Genomic DNA, 21,999 nt, shown 5'->3' with positions numbered 1-21,999 from the left:
ATCCCTCAGTGGATTTTGTCTGCTTCTTCCGTGGGGAAGGAAGAGGGAACGGTCTCGTTTCCCTCAAACCTACACTAAAATAAGATAATGTCCTGGGTTCAGCAGAGATTATGTTAGGGCTTTTGTTTTTGTCTGCTTATCTCTAAAACAGGTCAGCTGTTGAAAGCAAACTGCTCCAGTGTAAGCCTAAGACTGTGTCAGTCTGCATGCGTAGTATTGTTTTGGTGACCCTTATGTCCAGTTAGAATTACAAACTGCTTAAGGGAGCTGGGCTATGAGAAATACACATATGAATAAAGACTAAAATAGGAAGCAGGTACACTTCATATAAACCAAAACCTCTAGAATGCTTTGTGTGCTAATGGCTGTTCACAAAATACTCTGAAACTCAGATGCAGGAAATCACTTACTTGTGGAAACAGAGGTCGTTCTTCCCTAACTTTCTTCAAACAATCTGCTACAAGCCTCTTCATTGCTTTGGGGCAGTTCTTGTACAATTTACTGAGGTCTGGAGAAGCATACCCTCGGCCAACCATGAAAATAATCTGAAAGAGAAGCAGCAAGTGGCAGAAAACCAAAGCTGTAGGAGTTGTTTCACTGGATAGCGTTAATGTCCCAAAGGATTAAACACAAGTCCCAAAGGCACACACACCAGCAGAGCCTTGTCAACTTGTCCCAGTTAGTTAACTGAAACAATGGTCCTGGGTTTGTGTAATGGAGGACATGATTAAATCAGAGCAGCACTGCTCTGTAATGCTCAACAAGGGAAGGAGCTATTGCATTCAGAACGGAACAGGGGATGTTACATGACATGGACATAACATAGCGGTGTCCTTCAACTGAAGGCTACAGTGAGAAGCAACCCTCAGCCTCAGTAGTCAGGAGCAGTCAGCCAATTTGGCACAACAGCATAATCCCTCAGTAGAGCTGTATGTTCAGGTATCTCTATACTACAGGTTGCAAAAGGAGGTGTACAGCTATCAAGCGAGAAGAGATCACTAACTAATGTAGCAAAAAAAGGGGGTTGTCTGGTTTCAAGACAATAAAAGATTTTATTAGTGTTGGAAATTACATTTTCTGTTCTAGTTCAAGTTAATATGGTCATTGTTTAGGATTTTGATCAGACTTCCAGTAACCTTAAGAGTTGGCTGTATAGTATTGAGAAGACTATTACCTGGTAAAATGGTGGTAGGTTTGGTTGTTGGGGGGACTTTGACTGCTGAGGGTTTCAGTGGGGAGAGGTAAACAGAACTAACTGTGCTATTGGGTCTTTTTCAACTGCTGTTGTCTCAGGAAAAAAAAAAAGCCAACAGAATGTTGCTAAAACAAGGTCTCAGCATTGCTCTCCAGGAAACATCGCACTCCTCCACAGAAAACTTCCCCGAGGGTCAAGAGTCTCATCTTTTGCAGCAGTCGTGATTACTTAAGCTTGCACATAGTTTTAATATTCTGAATTAAAACACATTCCGATATCCCAATCTTAAAACTAAGAAAAAACTTCCTTAACAGAACCGACCTCTTCACAAACCACAACTGAGGATAAGCAAAACAGATCGAAAAGATCCAGTTGTCTGAAGTTCATGCCCTGCAGAACGAGTAAGCTCTACACTTGCTGAGCCAGAAAAAGCATTTGTGTAAAGAGAACAGATGAGGTCTCTGTCCTTCATGGGTTTCTTTGTAATTTTTGGTTAGCTGATTCGTAAGAACAGAACTTAGCAATGACTAAATCATTCAGTACTAACAGGGATGACAACAGCCAGTATTGATTCTTCGCTTAGTAAAAAGCACAGAACCCAGTCTTGATAAAATAACAGCATATTTAACATCAAAAGGGAAACTTCACATCTTTATTGATGTAGCAAAAGCTTTAACTGTGAATAAATTCAACAGGCCGCTTAAAATGTTATAAAAAAAATCTTTTTTCCTTTCGTAGCTGTCACTGTCAATATTTAAACACTCTCCCACACATATTTATTGCTGAAACAAATCATGTTGTCAACGCCACTTCAGTTCTTGTTTTGTATTTGCCTTTATCTTACATTTCTTGAGGACAACAAAATGTACCCTTCCAGAAATAAAACACAGCATCCAAAGAGGCTTTCTCACCTGGTCTCGGTTGTTTATGTGGGAGTATGGCAACTCTCCTGTCATTAGTTCATATAATACTATTCCATAGGAGTAGACATCTGACTGAAAACTAAACGGGTTACTGTCCTGCATCCGTATCACTTCTGGTGCCTGTTGGAGGAGGAAATCAGAAGTCAGTATTAAGAGAACTTAGGAATGGAAAGGATAAGCAAAGGGGAAAAATATTTGGAAAGCAGAGAGTGAGCTCAACCAAAAATGAGTGAACGAACCGGGGATAGCTCAGAACCTCTGATGTTTTACCTAAGGCTCTGGAGAAGTTCAAGCACTGCTACTCTATATCTTCTTTAAAAAAAGATCAGTGCACTTGAGAGTAAACAAAGCAATGCTTTAATTCAGTGAGCATTTTACCATTAGAAAAACTATTATTATTCCAATGTGCAGTATTTATTGACTTTTGCTACATCTTAGATACAAAGGAATCCGAGTCTCTCACCATCAGCTCTCAAACAGGTATCAATATTAAAGAGGAAAAATACAAAATTCTAATACAGATTCATTCCATTGTAAAATTGATCCTGAAACATTTACATGAATATGAAAGCAAAATATAAAATAGCACATACTGAGGATCAGGAAAGAAATGCATCCTTGCAAAACAAAGCAAAACGGTAAGGCTAAAGAACTTCAAATAAACAACGTTGAATGACTGAATAAAACAAGATCTAAACCATCCAAACACCTTTCCTGGGGACTAAGACTTTTTTCCCTGTGAAGTCCTTCAGCACTGCTGAGCAAAGTACTAGTTAAAATTCAACAGTTCCACAACTCAACCCAGTAAGAGATTATACTGAGGAAACAGAATCAACCTCTCCTGCTACTTAATGATGACTCAGCAAAGACGAATGGTCTATAAATGATTAAAATAAACCCCCAAACCTGTAAAGAGCAACACTGCAGAGTTTTTTTCCAGAAGATCTGTTTCCTGTATATAGGCATACCTACAGGGAAGTTAGTTTTAAATCCTAAGACATTCTTGCATAATTTTAATGATGCTTTTTAACCTGGTCACAGGCACTGTTCCACGAAGTTAAACATGCTTTAAAGCTTCCTCCAACCCTAATCACTCTATGATTCTATGGTAGGGGCAATAGTTGGGAATGTCCTCTCAGACAAGGGCTTCGCAGTACCACTTCCAGAAGAAACTCCATAGGCTTTCCACTAGAACTTGAGAATTCTGTACCTAAATGGACATTTACCTGCTGCGGTTCTGAGCTGCACTAAAACCTACTCAACTGTTTGATTCAGGCTGAGGGACAGTCCTGGGCCTAACAGCAGCAGCTTGATATATATGAAATGTCACCACCAAAGATGACCGTGCTCATTCCCATACTTGAAGTAGCACTTCCCCAATCCCCAGCCAAAGCTGATAAATGCATGATCAGCAAGTGTGTTGCCAAGTCCCACGCAGGGAGGAGGGCAAGAAGAGGCCACAATGAAGAAGGCAGAGAAAGGATCCCACAAAGCCACCATTACACAGATGAAAGCCTGCTCTCCTGTGAGACAAGCCCATTTGGGGAAAGGCAGGATTATGGCAGGAAAAAGGCTCCCCTGAATACTTAAAATGAAGGAGAACCCTTAGGCGAATGATGTCTACTTCGGACAATTAAGCACCCCAACACTTCATTCTTCAATTTGAACTTGCCCGACAACTAGAATAAAAGCCTACACAGCAGTACCAGCATATGTTGATTCATTTAGATTTATAGGTTTAAAATAAGGGTTCAGTTGCCAAAACACACCTTACCAGAAGGAAAGCAACTATTTAACATGAGTGAAATGTTTCGCTCACCATCCACAAGATTGACCCAGTGGGCTGCTCCACCTGTTGAGATCCACTCCACCTGGATTTTACAGTTGCCAGGCCAAAGTCTCCTATTTTCACTGTGAGACCTTCATGAAGAAATATATCTAAACACTTGTTAAAGAAATCCTGTGGGAGACCTGAGCAAACACCTTGGAATTTCCTGACATGATTCTGAAGTACCTGCTCAGGTTTTACAAATGCAAGCCAACTCCCCACAACAACTGCTGCTTATTTATTTCAAGCTGCTACAAGTTGCATTTTAAACAGAAAAAAAGCCATTTTCTGGCATCCATATTACAGAATTAACATTTAAGACTAAACAAGACGTTTCAGCACAGTTTGTTCTACTATCATTACGGTGAGCTAGGAGAGAAACCTACTGTGTTAGTTAACACCAATGACTGCAGGTACTTAAATAACTGGTGTCAAGAGACACATAGAGGAACAACAAAGAAGTCATCACAGCTCAAAAAAGAAACTAAATAAAACCAAGTGGAATCAAATCCAAAATCTCTTTATACAAAGCTCTCTGGCTGATCTCCTGAGATTTAGCCATGATTTAACTATTTCAACTGGAAATACCCCCATCTGTACTATCTGCAATCTATGCACTGAATAGATTGGAAGACTGACAGGCAGCACTTTCTTTGTTGGGGTTATTCCAAGGAGATTCCACTTTACAACTTCATTTAAGAATGTTTTATATTCAAAAAGAGGATTTGGCATATAAACATGACTGACTCCTCCTTCATACTCCCACATCAGGAAAAGAGTTAATATACTACACAAAAATGGTCTTCATTATCAGGAATCACAAACTCCTGACCTCCCATATCCCAAAGTGATTATTTTTCTAAATGAAGTGAAAATGGGAATCTCCTTACATTATGGAATCACTTGGCATATTCTTTTATGCTAACATTTGCAAAACATTCTGTTTGCATTTTATGAAAGGAAGTTGTATTTTATGCTGTTAGCTCCAGGGACGTTCTTGGCAATTTCCAAAGCTGGCATTTTGCAAGGCAAAGGACATCAGTTTACAACATTTTTACTCCATATGCATTACTGAAAGTATGTATTTGCAAGAAATACAGTGGTAACAGTTTGCCTTTTCTTGAGTTTAAAGTAAAGAGTTTAGGCTTCATTTCTGTCAGATATGTGAAGGTGCTTTACGCACGTAACTTCATACTCATCAACAGGAATTCATAAAATCCCAGACTGATTTCTGTTGGAAGGGACCTTAAAGCTTGCACAGTTCCAATTCCCTGCCATGGGCAGGGACCCCTTCCACTAGAGCAGCTGCTCCAAGCCCCTGTGTCCAGCCTGGCCTTGAACACTGCCAGGGATGGGGCAGCCACAGCTTCTCTGGGCACCCTGTGCCAGAGCCTCAGCACCCTCACAGGGAAGAGCTTCTGCCTAAGAGTTCATCTCAATCTCTCCTCTGGCAGGTTAAAGCCACTGAATTACTCATTAGTAGTTACATACATCTGAAACAGCTATTTCACACACCCCCCACCTCCCCCCCCAAAAGCCCCATATTAACAACAATCACCCACGTTAAAAGAAATACAGCTAAGGTAGAAAAGGATACTATTGGACTTCATGTCTCTGTGGATGATATTCTTTGCATGTAAATAGCTGTGAAAGAAAAACCAGAAGTACCATTATGAAGGCTGTTCCCATAAACTTTGTCTTTCAGTTTATTGACAGACATAATGACAATTTATTACACACTCAAACATTTCACACACTCTTGATTTAGTTAAAGGAAGTGTCTACTTTGGGAAAAGATAAAGTTAGCAAGTACTAGCTGATGACTACTGCTTTATGCATTACAGAAAGCAGAAGCAATGTAGTAAATAAACCTCAGAAAGCAAGAAGGGTGGCATCACTGTTATGTAGCTGTGCATTGCCCTAGAACTCGGTGCTGTCCTCATGTGTATGAAATTTGGATGCTATCTCAGGTTTACTTTTTACAAACTGCTTTAATCTGCAGTCACAATATATGTCCCTTGTTTGCCAGGTGTCTGACTGAAAACATGGGTCCTGAGCTGCAAAATGGATGAGCAGTGACAGCGTCAGCTACTGTCAGCATCTTCTCTGCCTCTGAACACTGCAACACATTCCAAGAGTATGGGGAAGGCTTCCAAAATGCATCTGTGTGCTTGTGTCTGTAGCTGTAGAACAGGAACAGCCACCCCCTCATCTCAGAGAAGTACCACGAGTATAAATTAGTATTTGCCAAACACTGTGATGTTATAGGAAGTAATACAAAGAGGGGAAAAAAGGTTAATTCTATGTTTAGAATAGGATCTCATCTAGTTGCCTGGCAGTAAGACCTCAACCTATGAAAGAAGATAAAATACAGAAAAGCTAACTGTTAAGTGACCAGTGGTCTAACATCAGCTAAGGCAAATCCAAGGGGGGGGGGGGGGGGGGATACTAAATCAAAGTAAGAATGCATACAACAGTGCTGAAACTAACGCTGCACAAGCTCTCTACTGGGTGTACCACTCTGACCCATTACTATCTTAGCAGAGTAACTCTACATACTAGATTTTGGGAGTAAGAAGGGAAACACCATTCCAAGAACAAAAATAGCCAGCAGTGCTGTTGATCCTACTCACTCCATTCCCTGTGCTGTCTGCCGAGCAATATCAATGAGCTGGAACATTTGGAACTTGGTCTCTTGAACATGCAGGTGTTTATACAGGCTGCTTCCTTCACACCACTGTGTTACAATGGCCAGATTATCTTTAGTCATGTAGCCCATGAACAGCAAAATATTAACATGCCGAGTCTTCCTAAAAGAAAGTAGCAAAGACAAAGACCTTTACGAAAAGAGGTTTCAAATGCTTTTAAAAATTCCTGGCTCAAGGAACATGTTTCAGTTTTGAGTCCAAACATGAGTTTCCAGCAACATTTTTGCCGGGTGAATGCGTGTGTAAAGTTTGAGTTTAAGAGATACAAAAATATGCTGATTTTCTGCTTTCTAGTTAGGATACTAAAATTCCTTTTAGTTGCAAGGAAGTTTTTAAAATCAACCTTCAAGAAGTTGTCATGAAAATTCAACGGTTTAGAAATTAGTAACCGACATTCATGCTTGCAAGTGGTATTAGGAAAGTTACTGGAATGCTAGAAATTACCCTGAAAGCTGTGAAAAAGCGACAGATTTAGATAAAAGACTGAATCCCGACAGGAAAGTGAAGGGTCACTATAAACTGTGAAGGAATTAACAGATAGTTCTTACGTACTCTAAGGGGTCCCGTTTCAGGATTAATATTACGGCTAGTTAACTGGATACCACAAAAGCAGTATTTGCAAGCAGAAAAAAGTTCTGCAGATCAGAGTATACATCAAAGGAAGTAGTTATGCTGCACTTGTGAAAGGTACAAAGTTCAAGTATTCTGTCCAGTGATGAGAATTCTGGGAGGATTTATTCATCCTCATCTTTTCCTGCATTCCAAATAGGACCTGAACGATTATGGGTGTTATTATTCATCCGAAAATACAACCTTCAGGAATAGTGAAGAACTACTGAAATACTCTGAATTAAGACTGCTGTCTCACAGCAAGTATCACTAAACTGTCTCGTTTACTCTTCTCTGCAGATCTGCTTTTTGTGTCTCTCAAATATAGAATATTGGGCAAGATGGCTTAAAGGAGGGGTAATAGCCAAGTGAGTACCTTGGAATAACAGAATTTAGCAGTGAAACTAGCAACTCACCTTAACACAGCCACTTCATTTCTGAAAGCCTGGAACTGTTCTGGGGTTGGATCCACAACCTTTAGTATCTTCACTGCTACATCCCCTGAAAATACAGTTACCGAAGAAGTTACTAAAAATGAAGCTTTTTTTTGCCCTCCCAAAGTAACATTAATATACAGTAGTCTTAACACTCCCCATTTGTGCACAGTACAATTCCAGTAACTTGTAACAGGTCAAGAGTTTTCCTGCAGACATATAAACTTCCACTATATCAAGCAATTCATTTACTTGAACTTCAGTCTAATGGAAAAAGTCACTAATTGTTCACCTGCTTCCCTTCTAGTTTCTAACTGTGGCTAGCATCACACAAATGCTTTCTGCAGGATATAAAGCTACCAACATCTGAAATGGCTGTTGAAAGGGCAGGTATTCTAGTGTAGCTGCATTCTCAGCGTCTCATTTCAAACGCAGTCACATCAGAGTGCTTTAGCTTCCAAACAGTATCCAGTTTCACCATTTTCCATTTTCTATTCAGCTTTAGTGTACATATATGTACACCTTTGTATTCTTATGACAGAGGAGTTGGAACTATATGATCTTAAGGTCCGTTCTAACCCTAACTGTCCTATAATTCTGTATATTAAAGTTTATATAGATATATAAACTATATATATAATGTACATACCCTAACCTTGCTAGATTTAAATACTGCTAAATTCCATCAATGGAGGAGCAAATCTTCTACCAAGGAATAGCAGAAAAATCACTGATCTTAGTATTTCAACAGCAAAGCTGGGGACCCCAGAAAGCAGAACCTCTCTACTGTTCTTTAAGCTGATAGATTAGAAAGTTTTACTTTAAAACTACATTTGAATTGCTTTCGTTGTCAGTGCTTGCTTTAAATTTCAGTGTCTGTTAAATGGTAACACAAAGGGAATAGATGATGATCCAGTGCTATCTGTTTGGAGACTGTTTCTAGAGAATGAAGTTGTAAAAACCTTTACAGTGTACATCCAGAAAACAGTAGAAGTGAAGAGATTCAAAAAGGGTGCAAGAGTGGAGGCAACTAACAAAAGTAAAAGCACCACCAGCAAAACCCACTAATTCCTCTGGGAAAGAAGCAAGCATCACATTTAACTGTGGATGGACAGCATTTTAGAATTCAAGATAAACTTAACACTGTCACAGGAAGATGTAAGCAGCTCAGACAAACCAAAACTTCAGTCTTAGTCCGCATGCAGTAAAAAGATTTGAAAGGTTCTATACTCCAATCTAGACTTATCCCACAGTTTAAAGGGTGCTGCCTCTTAGCATCACTGAATCATCGCCTACATTTAAAAAAACCACTAGAGTGACAGACTTCACCACAATCACCAGTTTTCTTCTTCTTAATATGGCCTCTTCTCAAAGATACATGTGAAAAACATTAGCATGTCTCTAGAACATAATGATCAACTGAAAACATTAGGAATACTTAACCACTAAATACTGAAGTATCTTCCACTGTAGTTACCAGCTGCTTAATTTGCTGTATAACTTGAAGTCACAAAGGATGCACAACTACTGAACATGTTATTGTACATTTCTATCTTCTTCCTTTCACTTCAGTAAATGTGATATACTTCCTATTTCAGTCTCATAAAGAGAACCATCTCATATCTGTGGTATGCATAATGTTTGATACCTTACAGGTCTCTCTGCTTAGAGAATATAACTGGTAGAGCACCAACATCAGAGGCTTTGAAGCAGCCAGTTTCTACTGTGACTCCTACTGATGTACAATGCAAGACCAACAGATGGTCTACCAACACCTGAAGTAGACACCTGCTAAGATATATGCCCAGACAAGGCAAGGATTCAGCACCCACTGACTACAGGCCAAATGTTTTCAGAGGATTTTCCAGTTTATTCTCCATTATGATCCTTGCTCCACAGATGAAGAGATGTTTTTAGCCTTAGAGTGGGCTCACTGAATGAGGTGCCACACTTTCTTTAAGCTTGATGGAATTTCCCAAGCAGTTTCCTCTACAGAAACAAATACACAATAGCACTTGCTTTGTTCAGCAGCGATCTGAAGATAAATCAGCTTTCACCACACCCCCCCTCCCCCAACCACCAAAACCCTAGAGCTGATTACCAGGGTCAAAGGGGAAATGTGAGTGTTTATGATAGGTAGTCTTCCAACCCATTTAAACTGCCTTGGTTCTCTTTCCGCCTTTTAAATTTAGAAGCATGCTACAGGACACTACAGGATCCAAATGGGGTCTGTAACAGAAGTGGTGCAAATATGAGAATTAGTACTTAACCATCAGAACAAGCTGGAAAAATATGGAAGTTATTCCATACTGAGACACGCACTCCTCAGAGCAAGACTGCCCTTGACACTTCAGTTTTAGTGTGGAAGACTAAACCAGGAAAGCTTATGGGAAACCTAACACGGTTTGCATCCAGTTGTACACAACCTCCCACAGGTTCACTGCAAACAGCCCTTTGTAGCTGGGTGTTTCAGGAAACCCAACACCTCTAACTTCACCTGGCTCTTCTACTGAAGTTTGCAGTAATCTGCCCACCTCAGTTAATTTTATTTAGGTTCACCATTTTTATTGCTGCATTTGTACTATTAGGTTACTACAAAAAAACTCTGCGGTTTCACTAATAAGCACAGTGAGCACCCTGTTTCTTCAATTCTAAACGGAAAAGACTTGTAAGAAATAGAACCCTGTAAGTTTCTTAAGAACACATCAAAAATGAGTAAAAAAAAAAGTAATTTCATTTTGACTTCCCTGAGAAACCAGGAGAATATAAAAAGCTACAATAAATATCAAACATTATCGATACTGACTTAAGAGACAGCCATCCTGTGCACACAACTGAGAGCTCTTCCTACCTATGTAGCCCCATACATTTCCTGTTTAACACACCAAAGCTCTTGATATATGAAGAGTTGCAAACGTTTTGTTACAATAAATATTAATGAGAAATTCTCATTTCTTACCTTGCGTCCTGAGTAAACTCTTATTTAACCTATTTTTCCTCTTGTTTTGTGTTCCATTTCACTTGTATAATGAAAATCAGTTTAACTTTTCATGAATATTACTTGTAGCATAAGGATAGTTCTTCTATTAAAGCCAAGATATTGTCAGCATCAAGACATGCAAGTATTTATTCTTTAAAAATAGAGGGTGGAAGGTAAATTTCCAGCTTATTTTATGACAATAAAGCTATTTAAATTAGGGCCTGGAGGGCCCTTTTTACATCACAAGCCCTGAATTTAGAAACTGGTTCTGTAGTTCCCAGTGTGCCTCTTTTCAAAGTATTCCAGCTAACTTTATATCATAAACTCTCACATCAACCATTTTCTCCTTAGAAAGACTCCACAGCAAAAGCAATTTATGCTCATTTCCTTTCCCTGCCACCTTGAATATATTATGCTAACTAAACCACAGAGGTATTGAAAAGCAGGTAAATATAATTTCACATCAGGCTGTGAAATTTCCCAGGTAATTTTGCCAATTCAATCCTGACAATGGAAAGAAAAATCTCCACAGAGGACAAGCTGTTGGAGAACGTGGTGATAAAGAAAACAATGTTGGCTCCAGCACAGTGCACATGTAGATGGCAGTTGTGAGATTTTAGAGTTTGATGTCTGTTGTTTGCCTTCATTTCCCCACTGCTTGTATTAGTCAATGAGTATTTCTCACCTAGTGCCTTTGGTGGCAGGTAAGCACACAGCACCATTAAAACAATTTTACCTGTTTCTAGATTTACCTTTTACCTTATCAACATTTTGAGGAAACTGTAACACTTGTCAAGAACTTACCATGCCATTTGCCTTTGTAAACTGTTCCAAAAGAACCTGACCCTATTCTGGTAGAAAGCATGACTTCACTTGCTTCTATTTCCCAGTAATAACTGGAATCTCTCTGTCCACGAGGCCTCTGGAACAAAAATTGACATGGGTTTTACTTTTAGTATTCAATCAAATATATTCTATATACACACCAAGAATGAAAGAACTCCCTTCATACATGTTTAAGATGTGCTGCAGTTTGGACTTTGTTTTTCCCATCTCAATTTGTGAGGGGTAGTGAGTTTGTTTACAAATAAACAAACTCCAAAACCAAACCAAACAACCGAACAAAAAACCAAAGCCAAAACCACACTGCTCCACACCAACATTTTCTTGGATGGCTTGACCTGCTTAGGAAGCTATCGCTAAGTTCTGCACTGGAAACTCCTACCTTAGATCTTAAGAGGAACAAATATTTCATAATCAACTACTGAAAGACATCTGAAATATTGACTTTTTCAAAACAACAGTACTAAAATTCAGGAACTCCTTTACATATTTAAAAGGAATAAACCAAAAAGATGAGAGCAGAATTCTCCAATGCCGCAGTGATTAGTCCCACTAAACAACTTTATTTTCATTTCTAATATTATAAGCCTCAAAGAAATTTTGAGATATTAATTCATTATTGTTGTAATTTTTCCCACCCAAAGTTCAAATCAAGCCTTTGAGGGAAAATTTGTATGTTGTTAAATGCCTGAGACACTGTGACTGAAATCCCTATGAAAATGACAGCGCTATCAATAGCCACTTTCTATGGAAGCTATGGCAACGCAGTTCAAATAGTGATAAATAAGGCTAACTTTAAACATATTAAAAAAGAACTTCAGAAAAGATAGAGATCCTAAAGATTTGGAAAGGTAATCCTCAAATGTGTGCTGAAAAATAACTTCACAATGCTGTCTGAGATAAAGTGATTGACAATTGGTTCTGTGTATTTACAATGTAATAGTGCTAGCCTTCCCAAGCTGGTTACTATTACACTGCTATTACATACACACAGTGCATGGCTCAAACTTAAACAGAGGCAGTTCAGGTTGGATATAATGAAGAAGTTCTTTACTGTGAGGGTGGTGAGGCCCTGGCACAGGTTGCCCAAAGCAGTGGTAAATGCTCCCTCCGTGGCAGTGTTCAAGGCCAGGCTGGACAGAGCCTTGGGTGATATGCTCTACTGTGAGGCATCCCTGCCCACTTGCAGGGGACTGGAAATGGATGATCTTAAGGTCCTTTTCCAACCCAAACCATTTTATGATAGCCATCAGCTTGTATTGCCTTTTAATTACAGGAATGTATCCCAACACACCACTACTCCCAGCCCACTTTACATAACTAAAAATTAATAAATCAGACATTGCCATACTTACAATTTTGTTCTTTTCTTGTGTATTAGATCCAGGGGCTCGCTCTCTTTGGGCTGGGACTGGGGTTTTAGGCTGAGACCAGCCAGTTGGGCTCATATTGTTAGGACTTCCAGACAGAGCAGAGGGTGAGGCTGAAATATTAAAACAGAAGAAAAACAATTTATGACCTAGAAAATAAACACAAAATAATATTCTAAATTATTTTTGGTTTTGAAAACATACCTGATTCACTATGGCTTCGAATTGCATCCTAGAACAGAGAAAGTAGGTAATAAAGTTAATAAACATAATGACAGCATACAAAAGAAGACACAGGAATAGTGCTGAAATTGTTCCTGACAGTTTTGGTCAAGTTGACCAACATCCTTCACAAGATGACAGCTTGGTTTCTATACTAAAACCCATGCAATTTGTGAATTCTTCCAAAACACTTAAAATATTCACAGCATATTCAGAGGTGTTACTGCCAAAAAAAAACGAAAGAAAAAGAAAAAGGAAAAGAAAAAGACACAGAACAAGAAAAACCACTGCAAACCCTGTCTGCATTCCCACCATGGGATTTTTGCACATGCGTGTATTTCAGGCCTGAGCATAGCTCCTGAGATGGTCCTACACCTCTGGGGGTTCTCAAAAAGCTCTGGCATTACAAGGAGGAAAACTTTTAAAAGCTCCTCCAATATTCCAAGTCAATATACATGTTTCAGTATCTCTGCCATACTATGTCCACCCAAAAAAGGCTACATTTGGTGCCCTAATATAAAAAGCATCTTATTTTCAAGACATTTCCCCATAGATTAATGTGTGATGGTATTTGAAAAGCACGTTCTTACACAGTTCACTAGCTGGCACAGTGCGACAACTCTCACCTCATGCCACAGGCACTTTACAACACAATTCTACAGCCATGCACAAGATAACTAAGCTCTGACAAACAAGACTTTACAACTTTTCTCACCTGCTATGTATTATCCCAAAGTACATACAGGAAAGGTAAAATATCCAGGTACTGTATTAAGTACAAAGCAAGAACATGCACTACAGAAATGTTAAACACTGTCAAAGTTAAGAGACGTCAAGTCAAACTTTCACACTCATTAGTAGAATAACAAATGTAAGATGTCATAGGAGGACAGAACAAGCCTACATTCCACCATACAGTTTTCAAATAAACGCAGGTTTCCCTTAGTAAAGACTCATTTATGAAATACATCAGTTTAGCTTGCTAGTCGCATTCTCCCAAGCTTGACTCTACACCCAGTACCTCTAACTCTACTTTTGTCCATTTTGAAGACAATAAAACTCTTTAAGGCCCTGAATCAATACCAGGTGATGGGTTTTGTACACCAGCCTGGGAATGGAACTGCTTTCAAGGGAGCTGGCAAAGGACAACTAAATAAATTGTTCTCAAACTGATGCATAAGTAATCCTTATTTAAGGAAAAAGTAATTTTGAACTTCAACCCTGATGTGAATATTTTCTTTTTTGCTTATGAGTCCGACAGCAAATGAACAAACCCCAGCATTCTTTAGAGCTGTTCTTACAACACAAATCATACCATACACAGTGCTGTAGTCTGGCAGCTTTACTTGGATATGAATAAAATAAATCATGCTCTTCATCTAAGGCCTTTGTACATTTATATTCAACAAAAGTTTTGAGAGAGAAAAAACCCTACACAATAGATCTGCTTAAGGGCCTGGCTTTAAAAACTGTGTGACCGAATGCATCTTTAATTCAAGCCTATTCAAACTCACACCAAATCTCATCGCAGTGTGGATTCATACAGCTAAACTAAAAGTGAAGCACTTCCATCAATTTGCATCTTCCTATTAGTATCCTCAATTTAAGTATAAACATGCTATAAACATGTGCACCAAATCAAGGCCAGATAAAACACTGAATGTGGACACTGCCACGGCTTACAAGTTACAGCAATCCTGTTAATCACAAGAAAACAAAAGGCACCAAGAAAATACCTACTCTTCCCCTCAAACAAAACCGTCTGCACCAGGAACTGGGAGAAGCATTCAGGCTGTTATTCTAGGCCAACATGGTAAGAGATGAGAGAAAAGAACAGAGGAAGTATAAAAGAAAATTTAAAAATGGAAGAATTAAATGTTAGGATAAATAAAAGAAAGAGTAATCTGATGACAGATGATCATTAAGCGCAGTAAAACTTTGAAGTATTCCCATTGAAACCCAAAAGTTCACTAGTATCTATCCTTTGGTAAACCACTTTATTAGAGTGGTCTTTCTCATGTCATATTAGAAGGTCTCCACTACCTTCTGTGGTGTTTGGGAGGTTTTTAACTTTTTCAGTCTTTGAAGCCCTTTGGAAAAGCAGCTACTGCCTTTAAGACATGGCAGTGATTTTTATTCAGTCCCTCTGACATGATGAGGAGCCAGAACTGAAAGCAGTTCTGTTTCTACTGCTATGCATAAAGCATAAAGCAAGCAATGTCTATTTAAAGGCTCATCAGACTAGAAAGTTCAATAATTCATATTCTCTTTCCTGACTGCTTCATTATTTTTCATGCATTAAAGCTGGTCAGCCACGCTTCTGAAGCTGTAGAAAAGACTGTAAGCCTAAGAAAACCAAACAGAAAGGAGAATACCTTTCCCCATAAAGCCCAGCTGACACAAAGCTTCTCACCAAAACAACTTTACTGGGCTGCAGTAAACTTTTCTTCAGCTGAAACATCCAGAGGAGTTCTCCAGGCCATTTCAGAGAAGCCTATAAACTACCAGCTGAAGATGCAAGTAAACTTGGCAGTCAAAGGCTTTTGCTTGGCCTAAACAGTTTTTAAACTATTCCAGAGCAAAAAAAAACCCAACAAACCTCTCTGAAGTCTTGCAGTTCAGCACTTCTTTCTGCAAACCTTTCCAGCACACCACTCCCTTATTTTATCATCACAAAACAAACCCCAACCACTTTAGGCCTGACTTCAAAGAGCTGTCTCGCACTACTGCCAGGTTAAGGTACAGAAGAAAAAGGAAAGAGGTGCTTGAAAGCAAGTAACAGCAGAAAAACGTTCTGAGATACAGATGGCTTTAGCACACAAGCCCAGAATCACTGTTCATTCCATTCAGATATAACACAAAACATATTGCAAGAAAGTTTTGACTCGAGTATTCCAACTCCGAGAACTACATCCAGACTTACAGTACTTGTAGTCTGACTGAAAATAAACACCAGCTCCCAACACATCCAGATTTGCAAGTTTGGAAGAACGTTTTTATATATGCCTAATAAGCATTTCTTCAGCAAAACTGAGCTTGTTTTCTTTTCAGCTCTGTGAAACTTTATTGTTAAGCTCCCCCACATCTTCACAGGCCCCCAAAACCTACCTAGAACTTCAGCAAAAGTATATAAAGACTAAGAGTGAACTATCAGCTTTCTATGCAAATGTGCCACGTATCTTCTTCAGCACTCAGCCAAGGCGAGCAGTAATGACCAAAAGCAAAGAAGAAAACCCAACCAGTGACTATTACATGGCCAGTCACAATTCTAGTTCAAATTTCAGCTATTCCCTCCCCATCAGCATTACCTCTATTATCCTGCTGTCTACAGGCATTGTAGTGCTAACCATATGGACATTTGGTGTGGACGTAGATCGCTGTCTTTGGGAAAGAGAACCCTCAGAGGAAGGATTTGTTGTGTTGAAGGTGAAGGCATGAGGTGTAGAATACCTGTGCTGGGAACTGAGAAGGAAAGAGAGAAAATGGGAAAGTTGTGGTTATTTTTTTCCCCCTCTAACAACTGAATCATACTGTTCAATGTCACCTGTCCAAAAGCAACATACACAGAATTCCAAGCACAGAAAAAGCTGGGACTTGCACACCAACTACACTATTTGGTCAGCTGACCCATTCCCAGTTTAAGTTAGAAAATAAATGAGAAAACTTGAAGATCCTGTCAGCTCACACACTTATCTAGTGTGTTTAATGTAAGTCTATTTCTGCTGTTATGAATTTTGCCACAGCTCAGCTCAATCCCCATCAAATCACATTCAACATACTGATAAAATACTGGCTCTGTTAGATTAATTCAGGTTTGTGAAATCTAGACAAACTGCTCATTTCAAACCTGTTCAGTGCATAGCTTAAGAGCTGTTTTTACTGCTAAGCCCTGAATTTGCAAAGCTTTGCAAGACTGTTCAATGGTTCGCAGAGAACAGCCAGCAAGGAAGTCATGAAACCCAATATCGGTTAAAAGGAGGCCAACACTAAAATCCAGTTCAACAAAGAGCTATAAATCACAGCTAAGGTCATTCATACTTTATGTATCCCAAATCACGCAAGTATCCTAACTGGAATCAGCCAGCCATCACAAAAAGCTTAAAACCCTATCAAGTTAACAGTCATTGTTCAGCAACACTGGAAAGAGAGTAGGATGGCAAAGATAACATAAGATCAATTCCTGATGTATTTGCTACTAAAAAAATAAATAAATGAATATATAGAACCATTTGCAAGTCAGCTACGTGCTCTGTGCCTCATTCCTGAATAGGCCAAGACTTTCAAAGGGATGTAGGGAAAACAAGAGATGGCCTGCCCTCTGCAGCCTCTAGAATTTCAAGGGAAAAATACAGGCACAAATTAGGCTCAGAAGTCAGGCATCTCTGAAAGGAAAGCAGGTTTTAGTCTAGCATTTAAAACTACAGGCACACTCTTTTTAGGTCTCAGATTTTTCTTTTAGAGGAGCATATTTTCAGTTTCCACTGTTCTCTCTTTAAACTTTCATCTGCCACCATAACATTGGAACCTTCTTTTAGTTGACGTATGCCAGCCATGCAAAATGAGTCACATGCCTTTACATGTGTACTACCTAATCAGATAAAATAAAATCAATGAAAATACCAGAGGGAGCCTTGAATTGCTTAGGAAGGAAAACAAAGGTCTCCAGAAAACCTTTAATACCCTCCCTTAAAGTCTTAAGATTCAAAATTAAAAAGATCAAACTCCAAATCAGTGTTTTGCTTGAATATAAGAACAAGAAAGGACACTACATGTTATCTGTGATGAAGTGGTGTTGCCTTCTTGCACATTTATCCCAACTTTCTATGAGATGGTTCTAGTTTTGAGGAGTTGGGGCATTTTGGTTTTTTGCTTTTAAAAAAATTGTATTTCCCAAACCAGAAATGACAGGAAATACTAGCTTACCTAACAGGTATCCGGGAGACAGACTCCCGCATCCGTCTCATTGTCAAGGGAGGTAGTGCAGGGACACCACTGTCACTGATATTTGAATTTGGGAACAATCTGAAATATCAACAGAAACAATTACAATTTCAACTGCTACACTACCTCCTGTACAATGCTCTTTAAAGCTGACAATGTAAAGGGCTGTTTCTTTCCAGCACAATGAACTTGATGAACACATCCTTATCTTTACATAGTGTTTTTCTGCTGTGTATGGCATGATTAAAAACTAGGTCTTCAGACTCCCCAAGAAAATTTCATTGTGTTCTTTCTAAACTGAAGATACAAAATTTTTTACGTTCTATTAAACCTAGGTAGCACCAAGTGGCACAAGTCATCCTACAGTCTAACTCATCAGCATCAGAAAATGTGTAACTGTACGATCAAGTTTAGTTGTAGTACAATCACTAAGGCCCATCATAAGGCCAACTATAGATTTTAACACTTTTGCATAATAGGACTTCTTCTAACATAATGATCTTCAACTTTTTCTAATCAACATTAGGAAAGTATTATCCTTCATGAGTTTTCTCACCATTCATGCATTTTCAACAGGGTGTCAAAAGTTGTGGTAGTTCTGAACACTCATGCTTCCAACAGCTAAAGTCCAACTGAATTGTGCCTTTTTTCTTCTAAAAAGGTGTTACGCAGGAGGAATCACTATTATTTTCTTGAAACAGAGGGAATCATAGCAACTGCCTGCTCATTCATGATCTTGTTTGCTTCTCCCAGAATATTAAAGATTACAGCAAGAGCAAAATGCATTTAATCTAAATGGCCTTCTTCACCTGGGAACAGACAATCATTGCTGGCTGTTTTATGAAATCAATACACAAGTTCTGTAGATTGATGAAAGTGACTCCACTTCCCAACAATTCCAATTTAACTCTATAACGGAAGAGTAAAAAACCCAATGCTTGTCTGTCACAGAGAATTGCTGTGGCTATGAAAAAGGAACAGTCCTTACAAGAGTTGCCTGATATTGCTCCAGTCGACACACATGGTTGGGACTTTAGTGCTGCAGTGTTCATGGAATTTATAGCCACATGTCTGACACCGAAACCCATTTAGCAGGAACTTCTGGCAGATGTCACAGAAAGCAAGCTTTAGAAAGGTCTTCCGAGCCTAGAAAACACATTAAATGATTAATCCAGCTTCTCTTCTTTAGCCAAGGTGAGTATCTTCAGAGCTTGACATAAATAAATCTTCAGAGCTTGACATAAATAAACACCACAAGTAAAATGTTATCAGTGCCCCCACAGTGCTACTGAAGTCAAACCCATGCTTGAGAATTCTTGCCTATATTTCCAGTTTGACTGGAAACCTGGAAAGGTTACAAACACTTTGGGCTTTCTTTACATGACTATTTAAAGGGGAAAAAGGTTCTGTCTAGTTCAAAAAGCACCAGTTTGTGCTGGGTAAGGCAACAAAGCTGGGTAGGCCAGGAACTGGGTCTTTTATTGTTTTTTTAGTATCGCCAAGGAGATGAAGGAGGATCAGATTGCAAGGAGCACCTCATTGGTTTCTTTATTAGTCAAAATGCTTGTTGCATGTCTATGACTAACCAACACCCCTTGCATAAGAAACAAATTCCTTCATAAATTAAACAGTTTAAGGAAATTCTCCTCCTTTAAATGGCATTTAACATTTTGCTAAAGCTTCTGAAATGTGACAGAAAGATTAAAAAGAACCAAAGGGTTTCATCCTCCAGAGCATACAGTGGAGGAAAACTTGAAGTTTGAGCTTATTCCAGCTCTGGAGAAAAATACCAGTTTTCTGATAAGCAACTGCAGACAGTTTTATTTGCAGTTCTCTGAGGAAGTAAAATAGAAGCAAAGCTACTTTCAGGTTTTGTAAATCAATCTTGACCTTTCTGATGGATGTAAATTACAATCTTTATGGTTTTCCACTTGGGACAATACATTTCTGGGATTAAACAACAAAAAGGCTAGAAAGAGGAATACAGTTGTTTCCCAGGGAGAACAACATAATGCAAGATAAAATTGTTAAGAGGCATTATCTCTTTGTGAAAAATAACCAAACCCACCACCACCTCTATTCATTCGATCTATACTGAGCAAATAATCACTTTTTGAGAAGGAATTACAAATCTGAAGTCTTTCTTTCACAAAAAAACACTGCCAAATTACAAGGTAGCATTAGCTCACAAAACAATGTCATGACCTTGCAGAACTATCAGCACCCTCATATATTCAGTGCCATTACAACAGCCAAACCCATCCAGCCTTCTCTGACTGCTGAGCAAGAGACTGAAAATGCAAGTTTTCTCCCTGACTATAAAGACATGAGATCTTAATATGACAGTTACAAAAATATACACATCTAAAATTAAAATGGCAATGGTTAGACTTTTGAAGAACATGCATAATGTGAGCTTTCAAGGTCTCTGACACCTGGGGATCAGTAAATATGAACAGAATTCTGGCGTTTCGTTACAAACTGATATTTAACCAATCTAATCTGTGGGAGTAGGGGTGAATGAATCAAGCCATCACTTTCAAAATTCCTCCTGTGTTTAGCGAGCCAAAAGATACCCAAGGCCTAGCACGACCTTGACAGCATATGTGGTTCAGTTGTTACAAATTACATCAACATGCAGAAAAGGAGAGGCTTACAAAATTATGTGTAGTGAGTGGAACATGATCAAGAAAGTCCACTTGCAGCTCCTCTCCAATCAAGGAGGCAGCATCTGTATTCCAATCCAAACGCACCTTTTTTCTGAAAGAGAGAAAATAGGGGCAACAAAATTACTGAGGAGTTAAGAAGTGTGGCCTAAGCCATGATCTGTGTTTGTGAGTTTTCTTGAGTAAACTGAAAACAAATACAGAAAAGCGTGGCTAACTTCTTATAGTGAGCTCTGTTTCAGTCTCTTTCACTTACAGATTAGAAGCAACTTCAAAAACATAGCAATTCACCTCTTTCTCTGTGTCTTTTTTAACATGTAAGTCATTTAGCTATATAGATTATTTGAAGTAAGACACCTAGGAGCTGTAATAGTCACAGAAATATCCTTACAAACAAAACATAAGAAATTATGAATGACAGACTTAGTGACATGAAAGCCATATTATGTGCTTCAGCACTAAAGTTACTGGTGACCCCAGAATGGACTCTGTTACATAGAGATGTAAACCCACAAATGACTGCCTCATGACTGAGACTTAAAAGAGCATTAAGCCCAAGCCTTACGAGGTGTGAAGTTAAATGTATTAACTCCATGAGATACCTTCACTCCCTCAGCTTGTAAAAGAATCATTTGGTATTTAATAGCAGCATCCCCGGTCCTACAAAAAATAAGGAATACCGGAAGTGAGATTTAAATCCAAACATTGAAAAGTTGTAGAGGAATGTAGAGCCTTAAAACTGAGCACACAGAGGAGATGTTCATTTAAATTGGCTAAGAATCACTAGCACTGAAATTTGCCAACTACAAATGTAGGGGAGAAATATCCAAATACTTCAAAATACGAAGGGATATCACAATCATTTAATATGGAGTATGCCAAAAGCCTCTGTAAGAGTGCACCCCTCAATTTTAAACATTTCTAATATTTAGCTTTAAAGCAAAGGTAAGATTTTTAATACCCAGGAAGCTGAAGGATCTACCTTCGAGGAGGGCAAAGAAAGCAACATGACAGTGTTCACAACCAAACTGCTTTTAAAAGAAACTAGCATGAGAGAAGGAAGAAACCATTATTGCTGCTATTCTAAACTCAAGGTTTTGACATTCTCTAACTGGAAGTTTCCCATATAACATTCCAGACTCTTACCCTTTTGGTTCAGTAAGGAGTCGAAAAACTGCGCAGCATTCTGGCTGCAGACCTCTGACTTTAAGTGCCTTCATAAGGCAGTCATGTAAGGTCATCCCATTCCGCACATTCACCTGTGACCAAGGGAAAGAGAA

The 21,999-nt window shown here is 38.9% G+C and overlaps 1 protein-coding gene across 8 annotated transcripts in view; it reads right to left on the bottom strand.

Annotated features, from left to right (window-relative positions):
- RAF1 (Raf-1 proto-oncogene, serine/threonine kinase) overlaps positions 1 to 21,999 on the bottom strand; it is a 78,163-nt gene that overhangs the window by 1,913 nt on the left and 54,251 nt on the right. For 5 of the 8 annotated variants that reach the window (XM_057404203.1, XM_057404201.1, XM_057404204.1 and 2 more), the window contains 15 exons: positions 21,866 to 21,978; positions 20,711 to 20,813; positions 19,042 to 19,199; positions 18,036 to 18,134; positions 16,421 to 16,574; positions 14,853 to 14,912; positions 13,095 to 13,122; positions 12,876 to 13,003; positions 11,482 to 11,599; positions 7,680 to 7,764; positions 6,580 to 6,756; positions 5,544 to 5,590; positions 3,938 to 4,056; positions 2,107 to 2,238; positions 411 to 545 (listed from right to left, as the gene is read on the bottom strand). In XM_057404203.1, coding sequence (XP_057260186.1) covers positions 411 to 545; positions 2,107 to 2,238; positions 3,938 to 4,056; positions 5,544 to 5,590; positions 6,580 to 6,756; positions 7,680 to 7,764; positions 11,482 to 11,599; positions 12,876 to 13,003; positions 13,095 to 13,122; positions 14,853 to 14,912; positions 16,421 to 16,574; positions 18,036 to 18,134; positions 19,042 to 19,199; positions 20,711 to 20,813; positions 21,866 to 21,978 — 1,656 coding nt within the window. The remainder of the gene's footprint in view (positions 1 to 410; positions 546 to 2,106; positions 2,239 to 3,937; positions 4,057 to 5,543; positions 5,591 to 6,579; positions 6,757 to 7,679; positions 7,765 to 11,481; positions 11,600 to 12,875; positions 13,004 to 13,094; positions 13,123 to 14,852; positions 14,913 to 16,420; positions 16,575 to 18,035; positions 18,135 to 19,041; positions 19,200 to 20,710; positions 20,814 to 21,865; positions 21,979 to 21,999) is intronic. The other 3 variants (XM_057404207.1, XM_057404206.1, XM_057404208.1) reach the window with 3 other exon arrangements.

This window comes from Pezoporus wallicus, unplaced genomic scaffold (assembly GCF_028554395.1).
Source record: "Pezoporus wallicus isolate ANWC-B61680 ecotype Strahan unplaced genomic scaffold, APGP_CSIRO_Pwel_v1 contig_5935, whole genome shotgun sequence".
In the NCBI taxonomy this organism is placed as follows: domain Eukaryota; kingdom Metazoa; phylum Chordata; class Aves; order Psittaciformes; family Psittacidae; genus Pezoporus; species Pezoporus wallicus.
The sequence above is the reverse complement of the archived record's forward strand: the minus strand, read 5'-3'. Positions and strand labels throughout refer to the sequence as shown.